This window comes from Coregonus lavaretus (assembly GCF_964263955.1).
Source record: "Coregonus lavaretus genome assembly, contig: HAP1_SCAFFOLD_3900, whole genome shotgun sequence".
NCBI classification, from domain to species: domain Eukaryota; kingdom Metazoa; phylum Chordata; class Actinopteri; order Salmoniformes; family Salmonidae; genus Coregonus; species Coregonus lavaretus.
In genome coordinates, this window is record NW_028158295.1 from 34360 (window position 1) to 55289 (window position 20930).

Sequence of the window (20930 nt, forward strand, 5' to 3'; positions counted from 1 at the left end):
ATTCTGCTACATTTGACTAAACGATTTGCACAGTAACTGACATCACATTTTACAGTAACTAGAAAAGTACATACTTTAGCCAACACACTCATACATTGACCCTTATATTTCACTTTGGTACCACAGTCGAGCATGACAGTAAAAGCAAGAAAACTCCATCAACAAATTCACACAAGAGAGAAACTTCATTAGGGCAAAGAATGTGGCAAAAGCTTCAGTAAAAACATTAAAACAGCACAGTGAACAACCTGGAGAGTTTCAACACCACCTCCCTTCAGTCCTCTCACCAGGCTGGCTGTCCATCCCCTCATCCCCTGGTGCTCGTCTGTGGTGGTCTGGTCTGTGGTGTGTCTAACCCTCTAGACGTAGGCCTTGCTGCTGCCAGCCACGGAGCTAGCATCCTTGGAATACTTGACATCGTGGTTCTCATCGCTAGGGGGACAGGAGCAGCAGAGTAGCGCCCCGCTCAGGATCATCAGCCATGCGGAGCCCCAGCCGATGTAGAGTGAGGCTCCCAACTCCTTCCTCTGGGCCTCGACCAAAAGGGGGTTGTAGAAGTCTCGGATGATGGTGTTGGCCGACCAGGACACAGGGATAAGGATGAGGATACCGGCCAGGATCAAGAAGATTACGGAAATGATCATGACTTTAGCTTTGGAGGGTTCATCCTCGATGCAGTTGGTGCACTTGGCTCCGACGATGGAGACCATCACCCCTAGAATCCCCAGGACAATGGCGATGACAGTCATGGCTCTGGCAGCCTGCAGGTCCTGGGGCAAGGCCAGGAGGGAGTCGTAGACCTTACACTGCATCTGTCCCGTGCTCTGGGTCACACAGTTCATCCATAACCCTTCCCAGATGGTCTGGGCTGTGACGATGTTCTCTCCAATGAAGGCTGTCACCTTCCACATGGGCAGAGCACAGATGATGATGCTTCCCAGCCAGCCGACGATCGCCAGGGCCGTGCCCAGCATATGTAGCCCAACCGAAACCATCCTGATGGAGCCCTGGTAGAATGGACGGATTGAGTTTATGGAGGGAGAGATATAGAGAGACAGGAGAGTATAGCCTGAACAGGGTAGATGTTGACAATGAAGAACTCACCTCCTCTACGTCTCTGACTTATAGGGTTTACTGTGAAAAAGTGACGGAATAGGGAGGAGTTTTTTCATCTCTCTCTCTCTCTCTCTCTCTCTCTCTCTCTCTCTCTCTGACCTAATATCTTTAAACAAACCACTGCAGTGGTTTCGTTCACCAGTCAGGTGTCTAGAGTCCTGGCAGGCTGTGAAGCAAACCCTAACATCAGACATGCATATGGTAGTATATGACTAAGTAAGTACTGGTGCTGTTTGAATCATTTCATCTGGGCAGTTTATAAATGTGAATAAACGTATAAACCCATACACCTGTAGGCCAAGGACCAGGTCAGACTGGTTCAGCTGCACACAGGTGCTGTAGCTCCCCATTTAAGTACGAAGGCAGCATGCAGCGCTCCATACTCCATTACTTTAAAATCACTATCTAATTGCTGTTATGTTTTATATCTGTTGCCTTCGTACTTCAATGAAGCTAGTTTTTAAAATTGAACCAGCAACATGATTCAGTTTTTTTTTTTACATGATTAATTGTAGTTTAAGAACATATAACGAAGCTACTTGTCCATGACTGCAGACATGTCAGGCATTTCTATTAACCATTTTATGACAACAGTGAACAGTTTTTTTTAAAACGTATCCTAGGGCTCTATTTTAAAAACCCCAATGGTAAATCTTAGCGAATGCATTGGGCAGGACAAAAAAAAAGCCTTAACTGAGGAGGCTATGCTTGGTTTTTAATCAAATTAAATGAAAAACAAGCAATCTAATTTTCAAAAAAAATTAATATATATTTCTAAATAGGATGTGGTCAGAAGCAAGATATCATGAATCGCATTTCTCTCGTTCCATGGCATTGTGTGCACACGTAGGCCTAAATGTCTTTACGCGTAACATTTGCACTTCTATACAAAATATTAGGCTCCTGTCAATTATATTGTTGTCTATGTGCAAGACACATTGTCAAAACAATCTGCCATTAATATGGCATTATAGGAGGACTGAATAGTTTGGAGGAGCGGGTCTTTGGTAATCGGACGAGGGGCGCTCTTTGAAAATGGGGATAGATAGCCTACTTGAACAAGCGAAATTAAGTATGCAGGTATGTGAATTGTGAATCATGAAAAAGCATGATGGTAAAAAATCTCCAAAAAAAATGTCAAGGCACTCTCAGCAGACCATTTAAAACCCCTTCATTCATAGGCTACTTGGCTAATGTATGGCCAGGATAAAAATATGTACCTATAAGAAGCTGCTAAACCAGCTTTGATTATGTCACGATCGTCGGGAAGAGAGGACCAAGGCGCAGCGTGGAATGCGAACATATTTTATTTAAATAATGATCACACGAACAAAACAACAAAACGATAACGTGACGTCCCTGGTTACATACACAAACCAACACGGAACAAGAAACCACACCAAACGAATGCCTAACGGCTACCTAAGTATGACTCCCAATCAGAGACAACAAGCTACAGCCGTCTCTGATTGGGAGCCACCCTGGCCAACATAGAAATGCAAAACTAGACCCACAACCTACAACACAAAACATAGAAACTAACACCCTGGCTCAACATACGAGAGTCCCCCGAGCCAGGGCATGACAGTACCCCCCCCTAGAGGAGCGGACTCCGACCGCGCCAACCAAACACAACAGGGGAGGGACGGGGTGGGCATTCCGCCTCGGCGGCGGATCCGGATCCGGGCATGACCCCCACTCCCTCTCTAACCCCCCAAAGCGTCCCTGGTCCAGTCTGGCCCTGCTGGCCGGAGCTGGACTGAACACTGGTGGAGCGGATTGCTCTAGCTCCGGAGTGGAGCAGCTGACCGGTGCCGGACCAGGCGTGTGATTTTCTGGATTTTTTCTCCTCAATTTGTCTGTCATAGTTGACGTGTACCTAGGATGAAAATTACAGGCCTCTCTCATCTTTTTAAGTGGGAGAACTTGCACAATTGGTGGCTGACTAAATACTTTTTTCCCCCACTGTATTTGTTTTACTCTCCTTGTTGGGATCAAACAATTGATTCCCGTTCAAAATCCTTTTTTCCCTAAACCCTAACACTTAACCTAACCCTAACCTTAACTCCCCCACCAACTTCCCACTTGCTGACTGCTAGCTCTAAGTGCACTCCTCTGAACAACACTCTGTCTGTCTTCCATGCCTGGTATTACAACAGACTGGACATGTGTGGTCTATAGAGTGGATCTGAGATACAGTTTCTGGCCATTCTTAATTTAATAGTTTGTATTTCATTCATCCTCTCAAAGTCCCGCGTGCGTTTTTCCAGATTGCCAAAAGGCTCCTGCTGAAAATTCTGCCTTTATAAGGAAAAACATGAAGACTGATTGGGTTATGGTGGTTGGCTTGAAAAGAATACAGACACCCGATTGGTTGATGCTTGGCAGTGAGTTCTTTGTATAAGATCAAGGCTGGAAAATAGGACCCCCCCTTCTGCTTAAGTTACCTCCCGTTCACAGATCTGATAGGAATGGATAGGTGAAAGCAATATGGCAGAATCGAGGTGGGGTTGTCCATCAATCACACTCTAGGCACATCATGTAGATCTGAGATGCATAAAGTAGCTTCACCTTGCCATCTCATATACTGTAGGTATGGAATTACACACACACACCTCTCCCCTCTCCTCTCCCTCTCCCTCTCCCCTCCCTCTCCCTCCCTCTCCCTCCCCGTCTCCGTCTCCGTCTCGTCTCCGTCTCCGTCTCTCCGTCTCTCTCTCTCTCTCTCTCTCTCTCTCTCTCTCTCTCTCTCTCTCTCTCTCTCTCTCTCTCTCTCTCTCTCTCTCTCTCTCTCTCTCTCTCTCTCTCTCTCTCTCTCTCTCTCTCTCTCTCTCTCTCTCTCTCTCTCTCTCTCTCTCTCTCTCTCTCTCTCTCTCTCTCTCTCTCCTCTCTCTCTCTCTCTCTCTCTCTCTCTCTCTCTCTGTCTCTCTCTCTGTCTCTCTCTCTGTCTCGCTCTCTTGCTCTCGCTCTCTTGCTCTCTTGCTCTCTCGCTCTCTCTCTCTCTCTTACCTAATATCTTTAAACCAACCCCATGCAGTGGTTTCGTTCACCAGTCAGGTGTCTAGAGTCCTGGCACGCCAGGCTATAAAGCAAACCCTAACCTCAGACATGCATGTGGGTAGAATATGACTAAGTAAGTACTGGTGCTGTTTGATCATTTCATCTGGGCAGTTTATAAAAGTGAATAAACGTATAAACCCATACACCTGTAGGCCAAGGACCAGGTCAGACTGGTTCAGCTGTACACAGGTGTTGTAGCTCCCATTTAAATACGAAGGCAGCATGCAGCGCTCCATACTCCATTACTTTAAAATCACTATCTAATTGCTATTATGTTTTATATCTGTTGCCTTCGTACTTCAATGAAACTAGTTTAGAAAATTGAACCTGCAACATGATTCAGTGTTTTTTAAACATTCCTATTTGTAGTTTAAGAACATATAACAAAGCTACTTGTCCATGGCTGCAGACATGTAAGGCATTTCTATTAACCCTTTCATGACAACAGTGAACCGTTCTTTCTTTCTTTACATATCCTAGGGCTCTATTAAAAACCCAATATAAATCTTAGCGAATGCATTGGGCAGGACAAAAAAAAGCCTTAACTGAGGAGGCTATGCTCGGTCTTTGGTAATCGGACGAGGGGTGCTCTTTGAAAATGGGGATGGATAGCCTACTTGATCAAGCGAAATTAAGTATGCAGGTATGTGAATTGTGAATCATAAAAAAAGCAATGATTGCAAAAAACCTCAAATATTTCAAGGCACTCTCAGCAGACCATTTAAAACCGCTTCATTCATAGGCTACTTGGCTAATGTATGGCCAGGATAAAAATATGTACCTATCGAAGCTGCTAAACCAGCCTTGATTAATTAAGGGGAGGGTAGGCTATGCTTGGTTTTTAATCAAATTAAATGAAATGGGGCGAAACCAATAGTTTTTTATGTTTCTTAATACGAGATCAACTGGCACAAATGGCAAATTGGCAAATCTCTCCTTCCATGGGCACTGTGCTTCATTGCTGGATAGGCTGCGCTTCCGCTCTCATAATCCATGCCATTATCCACTGCTTTACATGAAGACCTGCTTTTTGGTGGGACTTAACATTTCTTAAAGGTGGACTGCTAATTTCTAATCTCATATTCATTATCTCCAGCACCACACCAGTGTCTTCATATACATTGAGTACAAAATCTTACTCCATGCCCGTTGAATTTAGGCTGTTTTGAGGGCAAAAGGGGGGGTGCAACTCAATATTAGGAAGGTGAAAACAGCAATAAAAGATGCGGTTAAAAAACTGTGAGGCGTACCTTCATAATTTCTTCTCAGAACAGGCCGTGGGTGTAAGATTATCTGAAAATCTTGAGAGTTTGAAAATAAGTTGAGTTTTTCAAACATTTGGGTCGCAACCACATACTACCCCACACCCGTATTGATAGGATTTATGTTTCCATGACAATATATTTAAGTGACATCACAGCATTGAGCAGTTATAGAGGTTTTCTGAGTGGCTCAGCTTTCCAATCTTATAGAAGACCTCAGCAACGAACATCAGAGTGAACGAATCTGCTGAGCGAGACGCAGTCAGTGATAAAGCATTTTGATGGGCATGGATATCGTGGATATCGTGGAAATGGTGGAGGTCATGGGCATTGCCCTGGGAGTCATAGGATTAATACTTACCATCGTGATCTGTGCACTCCCCACCTGGATAGAGGCAACCTTCATAGCAGCTAACTTTACCACCACAGAGGTGTACTTGCGCGGCCTGTGGATGAGTTGTGTGACCCAAAGCACGGGACAGACACAGTGTAATGTACACAACTTAAGGGGGAACAGGCCCCCCAGTATGGAGTATGCCGGAGCCATGATCCTCACTGCCATCATCCTGGGAGTTCTGGGGGTCATGGTCTCCATGGTTGGAGCCAAGTGCACCAACTGCATCAAAAAACAAACGTCTCAGGCCAAGTTGATAATTATCTCTGGAATACTTTTCATCCTGGCCGGAATTCTCATCCTCATCCCTGTTTCCATGGTAGCCAGATCATTTAACAGTGACTTCTCCAAGTTGATCGGAGGGAAGGCTGAGCTGGGGAACTCGCTGTACTTCGGCTGGGGGGCGGCCGCCCTGCTCCTGATTGGAGGTTTCATACTGTGCATCACTGTGGGAGTTTTTGGATGGATGATGGGAATCTGTGGATGGGTAGTCTCCCTAGTGCCCTGTTATATGACTATTTTCGGCCCATATTGGGAAATACCGATGGATATGCTGAAGATCACCTGCATCTCCACCATCCTGGGAGCTCTAGGAGTGATGGGGTCCATCTTTGGGACCAAGTGCTGTAACTGCATCAAGAGTAACAGGACCAGGGTCAAGGCCAGGTTCATCGTTGGAATATTCTTTATCCTGTCTGGTACCCTGCAACTCACCACTGTCTTCTTGGTCTATTACTTGACACAGAATATTCCAAAATACCGGTGGGAGGTTTTGTTCTTTTTTGCTGAATTCTGTAGATGGTCCGCCTCCATGCTCCTGATAGGAGGGACCATACTCTGCTGCAGCACCTTGAAGAGGAAGAACCCAGACTCGACAACGACTAAATCTGCCTCCCACTAATATCTCTGTCCAGAAGCTGTACTTTCTTGTTATAAAAACCATAGGGGATCCAAGAATTGTGATTCTATACGTAATTCTATGATGAAAAATGGCCTCTATCCTATCTTTTCAATGTTAGAATATCAGAAGGGACTAGATAGGTGTGAAAGCAACATCGTTATTATTCCACCTTCTCTTTAACATGTCAAAGGGGAGTTTATGACATATTGTGTTCAAACATTCAGTTAATTTAGACTGTGAGAAGTTGTTCCTCAGGAGACTACAATGAAGGGAAGTATTCTCACTGATACTTCTCTTGATGTTTCTTTAAAATGGGATGAATTTAAGTGGAGAAAGAGTTGAATCAGAAGTTGATTGTTTAACTCTACTAAAGATGTTCAAATAAAAAAACGTATCTGACTGCAAAGCGTTTCCTGGTTGCTGCCGTGCATTTCCTGTTTATGTTCACCACGTTAACCACAAGCTACAGTCAGTGACTGGGACCTTCTGACTGAAACATATATCATAGTGTAGAATTATATCAAGCCATGTCCATGAAACTGTTATCATTAGTCTATTTAGTCTGTTGTATAGTTCATTTCAGTCCATCAATCCAACCTTACGATTATGTATTTCACACTCAAGGGTTTTTCAACATGTAGTTTCAATCTAACTCTGAATGTCACCAGTATCTCCCTCAAGCGGGTCTCAACCACATACTGCCCCACATCTGAATGAATAGGTTGTTTTCATGACAACATATTTAAGTGACATCCCAGCATCACGTAGATGTAGTGGCCTTGTGACTAACCCAGATCTCCAGTTACAGTAGAATCAGAAGGCGAGAACATGTGGAAGATAATGTTATGTTGTTCTAGAACTTTGTTGGTAAAGACTGGGGGTTTTGGGGGTCAAGGTCTACGTGGTCGGAACCAAGTGCACCAACTGCATCAAAGAATAAACTTCTCAGGCCAAGTTGATAATCATCTCTGGAAAACTTCATCCTGGCCGGAATTTTCATCCTCATCCCTGTTTCCATGGTAGCCATTTCAATCATCAGTGATTCCTCCACTAGGATTGGAGGAAAGACTGAGCTGGGGGCCTTGCTGTACTTCGGCTGGGGGCGGCCGCCCTGCTCCTGGGCATGGGCACAGGCAACTGTTTTGGGTTACTTGGCTCAATTCAATAGGTGGTCTGCCTCCATGCTTCTGATAGGAGGGACCATACTCTGCTGCTGCATCTTCAAGAGGATCCAGACAGACTCAACAACGACTCAATCAACCTCTTGCTAACAGCTCTGTCTGCAAAAGGTCATAGAGGAGTTTATTTCATATTGTGGTTGGGACCATAGTCTTGTGCAGCTGCTGCTGCTACTGCTTTAAGAGAGACATTCCCAACTTTACAACTCACTTAAATTCCATCACTGGTATCTTATATGATCTTATGTTACCATATAACAGTGTTTCTCAATAGAAGTGCACAGAATTAGTCTTCAAAAAGTCTTAGGGGAGCTTGTGCAATATTGCCATATTGCTTACTTCTGACAGGACAACAACAAAACAGTTGGGGTAGAAACAGGCTCACCATTTCCTCACACACGGTAACGATCACACACTTCACCAAATCTGTACAGGTTGTGTTTCCATGGCAGCAGATGACGTCAAGCGCCCTTGGGCTTCTGACTGGCCGGGCTCTCTAGTATCAGAGAAGAACTCTGCAACAAACATCTGTGAGAAAAGAACGTTGAACAATCTGCTGTTTTAGAACTTTGCTTGCAAAGAATGAAGCTGTAGGCCTGTAGCATCCAGGATCTTCTCTGGAAATATAACATATCCACTGTTCTGGAGTCTCTTTGTTGAGTCACATCCTTGTTCTTCCAGGAAGTGCATGTTGATGGGCATGGAGATCGTGGGCATCACTATGGGAGTAATGGGATGGATTGTCTCCATAGTGGCCTGTGCTTTGTTTACATCGGGATTGATGGACTTTCCACAGTACAGAGAGGTCAGACTAACTCAGATCATCACCTACTTCTCCATTATTCTAGGGTTGCTAGGGATGATACTGTCACGCGTGCTGTAGGTGGGTGTAGTGGTGGAATCAAACGCAGGACACCGAAGTATAGTCCAACAGACTTTAGTGAATCTCCAACAAGGAAATACGAGAACACTTGCCCGAAGGCGAGGCGATATTACGCACGAAGGCGAACAAAACAAAAGCGACACTACACAGGTGCGTAAACACTCCACGCAGTGGAGGGAAGCTTAACCGAGCGAAATAGCGAAAATCAGCCCTACACACGACAGACCAAAATCAATAACACACAACACCTGACAACACAACGAGAACCAAATAGACACTAATGACACTAACTGAAAACAGGTGTGACAACAATCAGACAAAAGCAAACGAACATGAAACATATAACGGTGGCAGCTAGTATTCCGGAGACAACGAACGCCAAAGCCTGCCCGAACAAGGGAGAGGCAGCCTCGGCCGAAACCGTGACAGATACTCTCCATCTCAGCTACAGTGCACCAACTGTACCCAGATAAATATGAATATGTCTAAAGTTGAAGTGATTATCTTTGGCAGAATATTCTTCATCCTGGCTGGTCTCATCCACCTGATCTTGATCTTCTTGGTTGCCCTTGACTTGACACTAAACTCGGACCAAGAGAACTTCCTGCGGAGTAATAACCTTATGTTTTCAGCTGAATTTAATAGGTGGGCCTCTTCACTGCTTCTGATAGGAGGGACCATAGTCTGCTGCTGCTTCATGAGAAAAGCCTGAGTTGACAACTGTCTCTGATTCCCTAAATCGTGTCTTACACAACCTTAATTTATCTGAGCCATTCTACCACTCTAAGCAATAGGTTGTAAGCAATACATACAGTATAGTTGGAAGCAATATGATTATTGATAATGGCTACACTTAAAATGTTAGTCTTCAATGCAGACTTTGATCAGTTGAATCAGGTGTGTTACTGCTTGGCTGGAACAAAAGCCTGCACCCACACTGGCACTTTCAGGGACTGATATTGTTCTTTGAATCAGTAACCCTTACTAAAAATGGCCACATAAAAATATTGCCATGTGTTGAATCAGTGACGCACAGAATAGAATCACAGTTACCACTTCCTTTTAAAACCGCTTGAGAGGGAGATGTAAGCATGCTGTCTAAGGGCTGGGGTTGAAGTGGATGTTTCTATAGGTGGTGGAAATACCACCAAATTAAACAACTTTTCCATTATTATTTACAATAAAATGCAACTCTTTTTAAATTGCAACTCTTGTGCTGTCTCCTGACTTCATTTGGTGGAACCTCGTGCTTCTTCCTACCCCGAGGTTGATTCTGAACAGGGCCAAGGTCTTATCTTTGTCTAGGTAGTATGTACGTGGTCTGAGTTGATAACCAGATGTTAATGGGTCAAAAATACGATTCCATCATCGCCCATGTAAGCTAGGGTGGACTTAGCGATTTGGGAGCCCATTTCAAAATGCCTTTGAGGGGGACCCCCTACCCCCCAAAATGGACATTTCCCCTATAAATGAACCGCTAAAATTATTCATGTGCGTTAATTTTTTATTTTATTTCAGGCAATCATGAAATGTAAAACCCTATAAAGTTTGGGCTAACACATTTGGGTAAAAACAACTGTCAGAATCAGTCGGTAAGGGCCCCATGACAGCTGTGTGCAAGTTACTTGCTGTTTTCACACCCATCACTTCCTCTCTGTTTTTGCCTTGCAACCCTAGGCCAAGTTTACACCTGACATCTCTTATAGAACGCAGACACCAGCCTGACCTATTTACCCTTAAACGCTCAACTTCACATCTGCTTCATTAATTTCTAACTATGGTTTCCTGTAAAAGGGCAAAATAAATTGGTCTATATGTTTATGCCAACTGACCTAGATTTAAACATAACTGTTTTTTCCCCATTTGGTCACAGCTGCAGACACAACTATGACTTCTTCCTAATATTTGGGTTCTTGGTCACCTCCCTGACCAAGGCCCTTCTATCCTATTGCTCAGTTTGGCCGGGCAGCCAGCTCTAGGTAGAGTCTTGGTGGTTCAATCTTCTTCCATTTAAGAATGATGGAGGCCACTGTGTTCTTGGGGACTTCAATGCTGCAGACAATTTTGTGGTACCTTCCACAGATCTGTGCCTCGACACAATCCTGTCTCACATTTTAGTCATTTAGCAGACGCTCTTATCCAGAGCGACTTACAGTTAGTGAATGCATACTTTTTTTTTTTCCTACCCCCTGTGGGAATCGAACGCACAACCCTGGCATTGCAAACGCCATGCTCTATCAACTGAGCTACATCCCTGCCGGCCATTCCCTCCCCTACTCTGGACCATTTGCGCGCCGACCCATGGGTCTCCCAGTCATGGCCGGCTACAACAGAGCCTGGATTCGAACCAGGATCTCTAGTGGCACAGCCTTAGACCACTGCGCCTCTCTGAGCTCTAAGGACAATTCCTTCAACCTCATGGCTTTTCCTCTGACATGCACTATCAGCTATGGGACCTTATATAGACAGGTGTTTGCCTTTCCAAATCATGTCGAATCAATTGAATTTAACACAGGTGGACTCCAATCAAGTTGTAGAAACACCTCAAGGATGATCAATGGGAACAGGATGCACCTGACTTCAATTTGGACTCTCGTAATAAAAGGGTCTGAATACTTAGTAAGTAAGGCAGAATTAAGTGTCAATTTCCCCCCGTTTGATTTTCCAGATAGCCAATAGGCTCCTGCTGTAAATCTGCCTTAATAAGGAAAAACATGAAAACTGATTGTGTTATGGTGGTTGGCTTGAAAAAAATACAGACACCCGTTAGTTGATGATTGGCAGTGAGTTCTTTGAATAAGATCAAGGCTGGAAAATAGGACCCCCCCTTCTGCTTAAGTTACTTCCCTTCACAGATCTGATAGGAATGGATAGGTGAAAGCAATATGGCAGAATCGAGGTGGGGTTGTCCATCAATAACACTCTAGGCACATCATGTAGATCTGAGATGCATAAAGTAGCTTCACCTTGCCATCTCATACAGGTATGGAATTACACGCACACAGCTCTCTCCTCTCTCTCTCTCTCTCTCTCTCTCTCTCTCTCTCTCTCTCTCTCTCTCTCTCTCCCCCCCTCTCTCTCTCTCTCTCTCTCTCTCTCTCTCTCTCTCTCTCCTCTCTCTCTCTCTCTCTCTCTCTCTCTCTCTCTCTCTCTCTCTCTCTCTCTCTCTCTCTTCTCTCTCTCTCTCTCTCTCTCTCTCTCTCTGACCTAATATCTTTAAACCAATCCCTGCAGTGGTTTCATTCACCAGTCAGGTGTCTAGAGTCCTGGCACGCCAGGCTGTGAAGCAAACCCTTACCTCAGACATGCATGTGGTAGTATATGACTAAGTAAGTACTGGTGCTGTTTGAATCATTTCATCTGGGCAGTTTATAAATGTGAATAAACGTTATAAACATACACCTGTAGGCCAAGGACCAGGTCAGACTGGTTCAGCTGTACACAGGTGTTGTATCTCCCATTTAAGTACGAAGGCAGCATGCAGCGCTCCATACTCCATTACTTTAAAATCACTATCTAATTGCTATTATGTTTTATATCTGCTTCCGTACTTCAATGAAACTAGTTTTTAAAATTGAACCTGCAACATGATTCAGTGTTTTTTAAAACATTCCTATTTGTAGTTTAAGAACATATAACAAAGCTACTTGTCCATGACTGCAGACATGTCAGGCATTTCTATTAACCCTTTTATAACAACAGTGAACCGTTCTTTCTTTCTTTACATGTCCTAGGGCTCTATTAAAAATCCCAATAGTAAATCTTAGCGAATGCATTGGGCAGGACAAGAAAAAGCCTTCATTGAGGAGGTTATGCTTGGTTTTTAATCAAATGAATTGAAAAACAAGCAATCTAATTTTTAAAACAACAACAATATTTCTAAATAGGATGGGGTCAGAAGCAAGATTTCATTAATCTAATTTCTCTCGTTCCATGGCATTATGTCCACTCGTAGGCCTAAATGTCTTTATGCAAAACATTTACACTAATATACAAAATACTAGGCTCCTGTCAATTATATTGTTGCCTATGTCCGAGACACATTGTCAAAACAATCTGCCATTAATATGGCATTATAGGAGGACAGAATAGTTTGGAGGAGCGGGTCTTTGGTAATCGGACGAGGGCGCTCTTTGAAAATGGGGATGGATAGCCTACTTGAACAATCAAAATTAAGTATGCAGGTATGTGAATTGTGAATCATAAAAAAGCATGAGGGCCAAAAAACTCAAATATTTCAAGGCACTCTCAGCAGACCATTTAAAACCCCTTCATTCATAGGCTACTTGGCTAATGTATGGCCAGGATGAAAATATGTACCTATAAGAAGCTGCTAAACCAGCTTTGATTAATTAAGGGGAGGGTAGGCTATGCTTGGTTTTTAATCAAATTAAATGAAATGGGGGGAAACCAATAGTTATGGTTCTTAATACGAGATCAACTGGCACAAATGGCAAATTGGCAAATCTCTCCTTCCATGGGCACTGTGCTTCATTGCTGGATAGGCTGCGCTTCCGCTCTCATAATCCATGCCATTATCCACTGCTTTACATGAAGACCTGCTTTTTGGTGGGACTTAACATTTCTTAAAGGTGGACTGCTTATTTGTAATCTCATATTCATTATCTCCAGCACCACACCAGTGTCTTCATATACATTGAGTATACAAAATCTTGTATACTCCATGCCCGTTGAATTTAGGCTGTTTTGAGGGCAAAATGGGGGGTGCAACTCAATATTAGGAAGGTGAAAACAGCAATAAAGGATGCGGTTAAAAAACTGTGAGGCGTACCTTTATAATTTCTTCTCAGAACAGGCCGTGGGTGTAAGATTATCTGAAAATCTTGAGAGTTTGAAAATAAGTCGAGTTTTTCACACATTTGGGTCGCAACCACATACTACCCCACACCCGTATTGATAGGATTTATGTTTCCATGACAATATATTTAAGTGACATCACAGCATTGAGCAGTTATAGAGGTTTTCTGAGTGGCTCAGCTCTCCAATCTATAGAAGACCTCAGCAACGAACATCAGAGTGAACGAATCTGCTGAGCGAGACGCAGTCAGTGATAAAGCATTTTGATGGGCATGGATATCGTGGATATCGTGGAAATGGTGGAGGTCGTGGGCATTGCCCTGGGAGTCATAGGATTAATACTTACCATCGTGATCTGTGCACTCCCCACCTGGATAGAGACAACCTTCATAGCAGCTAACTTTACCACCACAGAGGTGAACTTGCGCGGCCTGTGGATGAGTTGTGTGACCCAAAGCACGGGACAGACACAGTGTAATGTGCACAACTTAAGGGGGAACAGGCCCCCCAATATGGAGAATGCCGGAGCCATGATCATCACTGCCATCATCCTGGGGGTTCTGGGGGTCACGGTCTCCGTGGTTGGAGCCAAGTGCACCAACTGCATCAAAGAACAAACGTCTCAGGCCAAGTTGATAATTATCTCTGGAATACTTTTCATGCTGGCTGGAATTCTCATCCTCATCCCTGTTTCCATGGTAGCCAGATCAATCAACAGTGACTACTCCAAGGGGATCGGATGGAAGGCTGAGCTGGGGGCCTCGCTGTACTTCGGCTGGGGGGCGGCCGCCCTGCTGCTGATTGGAGGTTTCATACTGTGCACCACTGTGGGAGTCTTTGGATGGATGATGGGAATCTGTGGATGGGTAGTCTCCCTAGTGCCATTTGCTATCTCTATATTGGGCACATATTGGGACATACGGATGGATACGCTGAAGATCACCTCCATCTCCACCATCCTGGGAGCTCTAGGAGTGATGGGGTCCATTTTTGGGACCAAGTGCTGTAACTGCATCAAGAGTAACAGGACCAGAGTCAAGGCCAGGTTCATCGTTGGAATATTCTTCATCCTGGCTGGTATCCTGCAACTCACCACTGTCTTCTTGGTCTATTACTTGACACAGAATATTCAAAAATACCCGTGGGATGATTTTTTATTTTTTGCTGAATTCTGTAGATGGTCCGCCTCTATGCTCCTGATAGGAGGGACCTTACTCTGCTGCAGCACCTTGAAGAGGAAGAACCCAGACTCAACAACGACTACATCAGCCTCCCACTAATGTCTCTGTCCAGAAGCTGTACGTTCTTGTTATAAAAACCATAGGGGATCCAATAATTGTGATTCTATATGTAATTCTATGATGAGAAACGGCCTCTATCCTATCTGTTCAATGTTAGAATATCGTAAGGGACCAGATAGGTGTGAAAGCAACATAGTTATTGTTCCACCTTCTCTTTAACATGTCAAAGGGGAGTTCATGACATATTGTGTTCAAACATTCAGTTAATTTAGACTGTGAGGAGAAGTTCCTGAGGAGACTACAATGAAGGGACATATTCTCACTGTTACCTCTCTGATTTCCTATATCCGTATTGATACTTCTTTAAAATGGGATGAATTTAAGTAGAGAAAGAATTGAATCAGAAGTTGATTGTTTAACTCTGTTAAAGATGTTCAAATAAAAAACGTATCTGACTGCAAAGCGTTTCCTGGTTGTTGCCGTGCATTTCCTGTTTATGTTCACCACGTTAACCACAAGCTACAGTCAGTGAGTGGGACTTTCTGACTGAAACATATATCATAGTGTAGAATTATATCAAGCCATGTCCATGAAACTTATCATTAGTGTATGTAGTCTATTGTATAGTTCATTTCAGTCCATCAATCCAACCTTACAATTATTTATTACACACTCAAGGGTTTTTCAGCATGTAGTTTCAATCTAACTCTGAATGTCACCAGTATCTCCCTCAAGTGGGTCTCAACCACATACTGCCCCACATCTGAATGAATAGGTTGTTTTCATGACAACATATTTAAGTGACATCCCAGCATCACGTAGATGTAGTGGCCTTGTGACTAACCCAGATCTCCAGTTACAGTAGAATCAGAAGGCGAGAACATGTGGAAGATAATGTTATGTTGTTCTAGAACTTTGTTGGTAAAGACTGAAGCTCCTAGAGATATAGTATCTTCTCTAAAGTGTAATATCTCAGCTTTTCTGAAAACTTTTTGTTGAGTAACTCAGGGAGTCAGTATGGAAGGAGATGGTGGGCATCACCTTGGGAGTCATAGAATGAATCAGCTCCATAACGGCCTGTGCTTTGCCCATGTGGGTGATGCACACCAAGACTGCAAAGACTATCGGGTATGAACTGTGGATGGAATGTGAAATCGATAGCACAGGCCAGACGCAGTGTGAGGTCATACCCCTGAACCTGCAGGCTGCCAGAGCCATGATCCTCACTGCCATCATCCTGGGGGTTTTGGGGGTCAAGGTCTACGTGGTCGGAACCAAGTGCACCAACTGCATCAAAGAATAAACTTCTCAGGCCAAGTTGATAATCATCTCTGGAAAACTTCATCCTGGCCGGAATTTTCATCCTCATCCCTGTTTCCATGGTAGCCATTTCAATCATCAGTGATTCCTCCACTAGGATTGGAGGAAAGACTGAGCTGGGGGCCTTGCTGTACTTCGGCTGGGGGCGGCCGCCCTGCTCCTGGGCATGGGCACAGGCAACTGTTTTGGGTTACTTGGCTCAATTCAATAGGTGGTCTGCCTCCATGCTTCTGATAGGAGGGACCATACTCTGCTGCTGCATCTTCAAGAGGATCCAGACAGACTCAACAACGACTCAATCAACCTCTTGCTAACAGGTCTGTCTGCAAAAGGTCATAGAGGAGTTTATGTCATATTGTGGTTGGGACCATAGTCTGGTGCAGCTGCTGCTGCTATTGCTTTAAGAGAGACATTCCCAACTTCACAACTCACTTAAATTCCATCACTGGTATCTTATATGATCTTATGTTACCATATCACAGTGATTCTCAATAGAAGTGCACAGAATTAGTCTTCAAAAAGTCTTAGGGGAGCTTGTGCAATATTGCCATATTGCTTACTTCTGACAGGACAACAACAAAACAGTTGGGGTAGAAACAGGCTCACCATTTCCTCACACACGGTAACGACCACACACTTCACCGCATCTGTACAGGTTGTGTTTCCATGGCAGCTGATGACGTCAAGCACCCTTGGGCTTCTGACTGTCCGGGCTCTCTAGTATCACAGAATAACTCTGCAACAAACATCTGTGAGAAAAGAACGTTGAACAATCTGCTGTTTTAGAACTTTGCTTGCAAAGAATGAAGCTGTAGGCCTGTAGCATCCAGGATCTTCTCTGGAAATATAACATATCCACTGTTCTGGAGTCTCTTTGTTGAGTCACATCCTTGTTCTTCCAGGAAGTGCATGTTGATGGGCATGGAGATCGTGGGCATCACTATGGGAGTAATGGGATGGATTGTCTCCATAGTGGCCTGTGCTTTGTTTACATCGGGATTGATGGACTTTCCACAGTACAGAGAGGTCAGACTAACTCAGATCATCACCTACTTCTCCATTATTCTAGGGTTGCTAGGGATGATACTCTCCATCTCAGCTACAGTGCACCAACTGTACCCAGAGAAATATGAATATGTCTAAAGTTGAAGTGATTATCTTTGGCAGAATATTCTTCATCCTGGCTGGTCTCATCCACCTGATCTTGATCTTCTTGGTTGCCCTTGACTTGACACTAAACTCGGACCATGAGAACTTCCTGCGGAGTAATAACCTGATGTTCTCAGCTGAATTTAATAGGTGGGCCGCTTCACTGCTTCTGATAGGAGGGACCATAGTCTGCTGCTGCTTCATGAGAAAAGCCTGAGTTGACAACTGACTCTGATTCCCTAAATCGTGTCTTACACGACCTTAATTTATCTGAGCCATTCTACCACTCTAAGCAATAGGTTGTAAGCAATACATACAGTATAGTTGGAAGCAATATGATGATTGATAATGGCTACACTTAAAATGTTAGTCTTCAATGCAGACTTTGATCAGTTGAATCAGGTGTGTTACTGCCTGGCTGGAACAAAAGCCTGCACCCACACTGGCACTTCAGGGACTGATATTGTTCTTTGAATCAGTAACCCTTACTAAAAATGGCCACATAAAATATATTGCCATGTGTTGAATCAGTGATGCACAGAATCGACTCACAGTTACCACTTCCTTTTAAAACCACTTGAGAGGGAGATGTAAGCATGCTGTCTAAGGGCTGGGGTTGAAGAGGAATGTTTCTATAGGTGGTGGAAATACCACCAAATTAAACAACTTTTCCATTATTAATTACAATAAAATTAAACTCTTATTAAATTGCAACTCTTGTGCTGTCTCCTGACTTCATTTGGTGGAACCTCGTTCTTCTTCCTACCCCGTGGTCTGAGTTGATAACCAGAAGTTAGTGGGTCAAAAATACGATTCCATCATCGCCAATGTAAGCTAGGGTGGACTTAGCGATTTGGGAGCCCATTTCAAAATGCCTTTGAGGGGACCCCCTACCCACCAAAATGGACATTTCCCCTATAAATGAACCGCTAAAATTATTCATGTGCGTTAATTTCTTATTTATTTCAGGCAATTATGAAATATAAACACCCTATAAAGCTGTGGCTAACACATTTGGGTAAAAACAACTGTCAGAATCAGTCGGTAAGGGCCCCATGACAGCTATGTGCAAGTTACTTGCTGTTTTCACACCCATCACTTCCTCTCTGTTTCTGTCCTGCCAACCCTAGGCCAAGTTTACACCTGACATCTCTTATCGAACGCAGACACCAGCCTGACCTATTTACCATAAACGCTCAACTTCACGTCTGCTTCATTAGTTTCTCACTATGGTTTCCTGTAAAAGGGCAAAAGAAATTGGTCTATCTGTTCATATCAACTGATTTAGATTTAAACCTATCCGTGTTTTCCCCATTTGGTCACAGCTGCAGACATAACTATGACTGCTTCCTAATATTTTATGGTAATTCTGAAGTTGAGTTGATATCACCAGGCTCCCCATTTCTACCTAGTTCCTTATTGGTGTCTGTGTCTGAGTAGTGAGGAATTACAAGGACATAGTTTTGATCTGGTTCTGTTCGTAAAGTCATTTTCAGTAGAAATGAAAAAGTCAGGGATGAACGGCATACAGTGTTGTATTTTTGTTTACAGCTCCTTTATTGCAGTAGGGTCACCCAGGGATCTTATGAAATATATTGTGTTGGTGTGTGTTGGGTCTCATATTCCTCAGCAAGATCCAAGAGGTTTAAGGAAATGTATTTGGATGTACACTGACTCTCTGTTTTGATCTGCCCTTTAAAGATCTCCCCATAGAGTGTAAACAACTGTTCTATTTCTACTGACCTTCTGTGTATGTAGACACACAGGCAGGCAGACAGACAGACAGACAAAGAAAGGCAGTGTATAGCCAATATACATGTCCCTGAACTCAGCCAATCCTTTATGAAGAATGTGAACTTGTCAACTTGATGCTGCTTTGATTTGAGTCATAACTTTGTGTTCCTGTGAACACCTGTCCTTGAGTGCGCCACAAATGGAACCCTATTCCCTACATAGTAAACTACTTTTGACTAGAGCCCTATGTTTGGGTCCTCCACCTTGTCCTTTATCCCTGAGTGAAGGGTCATTCATCCTTGAGGGAAGGGTCCTATATCCCAGAGGGAAGAGTGTTTTATCCCTGAGTGAAGGGTCCTTTATCCCTGAGGGAAGAGTGTTTTATCCCTGAGGGAAGGGTCCTTTATCCTTAAGGGAAGGGTCCTATATCCCAGAGGGAAGAGTGTTTTATCCCTGAGTGAAGGGTCCTTTATCCCTGAGGGAAGAGTGTTTTATCCCTGAGGAAAGGGTCCTTTATTTATCCCTGGGGGAAGGGTCCTTTATCTCTGAGGGAAGAGTACTTTATCCCTGAGGGAAGAGTCCTTTATTCCAGAGGGAAGGGTCCTTTATTTATCCCTGGGGGAAGGGTCCTTTATCTCTGAGGGAAGGGTACATTATCCCTGAGGGAAGGGTGTTTCATATCTGAGGGAAGAGTTCTTTATCCCTGACGGAAGTGTCCTTTATCCCTGAGGGAAGAGTGTTTTATCCCTGAGGGAAGTGACCTTTATCCCTGAGGGAAGGGTCTTTTAATTACCCCTGAGGGAAGGGTTCTTTCTCCCTGAGTGAAGGGTATTTTAATTATCCCTGAGGGAAGGGTTGTTTATCCCAGAGGGAAGAGTCCTTTATCTCTGAGGGAAGGGTACTTTATCCTTATTTATACTATAAGAGGATATGAAACCCAGACTTTGTCTGTCTTGTTAGACCACTGCATTCGGAAGGTATTCAAACACCTTGAACTTTTAAACATTTTGTTACGTTACAGCCTTATTTTATAATGTATTAAATCGTTTTTTCCCCTCATCAATATACACACAAAACCTCATAATGACAAAGCAAAAACACTACACTACAACAATGAAACTACAAGCTTGGCACACCTGTATTTGGGGAGTTTCTCCCATTCTTCTCTGCAGATCCTCTCAAGCTCTGTAAGGTTGGATGGGGAGCGTCGCTACACAACTATTCTCAGGTCTCTCCAGAGATGTTCGACCGGGTTCAAGTCCAGGCTCTGGCTGTGCCACTCAGGAACATTCAGAGACTTGTCCTGAAGCCACTCCTGCGTTGTCTTGGCTGTGTGCTTAGGGTCGTTGTTCTGTTGGAAGGTGAACCTTCGCCCCAGTCTGGGGTCCTGAGCGCTCTGGAGCAGGTTTTAATCAAGGATCTCTCTGCACTTTGCTCCATTCATTTTTCCCTCGATCCCGACAAGTCTCCCAGTCCCTGCCGCTGAAAAACATGTTGCCACCACCATGCTTCATTCAGGCCAAAGAGTTAAATCTTGGATTAATCAGACCAGAGAATCTTGTTTCTCCTGGTCTGAGAGTCTTTAGGTGCCTTTTTTGGAAAACTCCAAGCGGGCTGTGTTACTGAGGAGTGGCTTCCGTCTGGCCACTCTACCTTAAAGGCCTGATTGGTGGAGTGGTGCAGAGATGGTTGCCCTTCTGGAAAGTTCTCCCATCTCCACAGAGGAACTCTGGAGCTCTGTCAAAGTGACCATCGAGTTCTTGGTCACCTCCCTGACCAAGGCCCTTCTCCCCTATTGCTCAGTTTGGCAGGGCAGCCAGCTCTAGGAAGAGTCTTGGTGGTTCCAAACTTCTTCCATTTAACAATGATGGAGG

At 44.0% G+C, this 20930-nt stretch overlaps 2 protein-coding genes across 2 annotated transcripts; one reads left to right on the plus strand and one right to left on the minus strand.

Moving 5' to 3' along the window:
• Positions 1-359: 359 nt before the first annotated feature.
• On the minus strand, positions 360-995 carry LOC311124188 (claudin-4-like; the record flags this gene model as incomplete). The annotated part of the gene is made up of 1 exon (XM_084198381.1): positions 360-995. One exon carries the CDS (start codon positions 993-995, stop codon positions 360-362), a length of 636 nt encoding a protein of 211 aa, XP_084054507.1.
• A 12889-nt stretch (positions 996-13884) lies between these two features.
• LOC311124190 (claudin-4-like) lies at positions 13885-14892 on the plus strand (the record flags this gene model as incomplete). The annotated part of the gene is made up of 2 exons (XM_084198382.1): positions 13885-14689; positions 14816-14892. 2 exons carry the CDS (start codon positions 13885-13887, stop codon positions 14890-14892), a joined length of 882 nt encoding a protein of 293 aa, XP_084054508.1.
• Positions 14893-20930: the final 6038 nt, after the last annotated feature.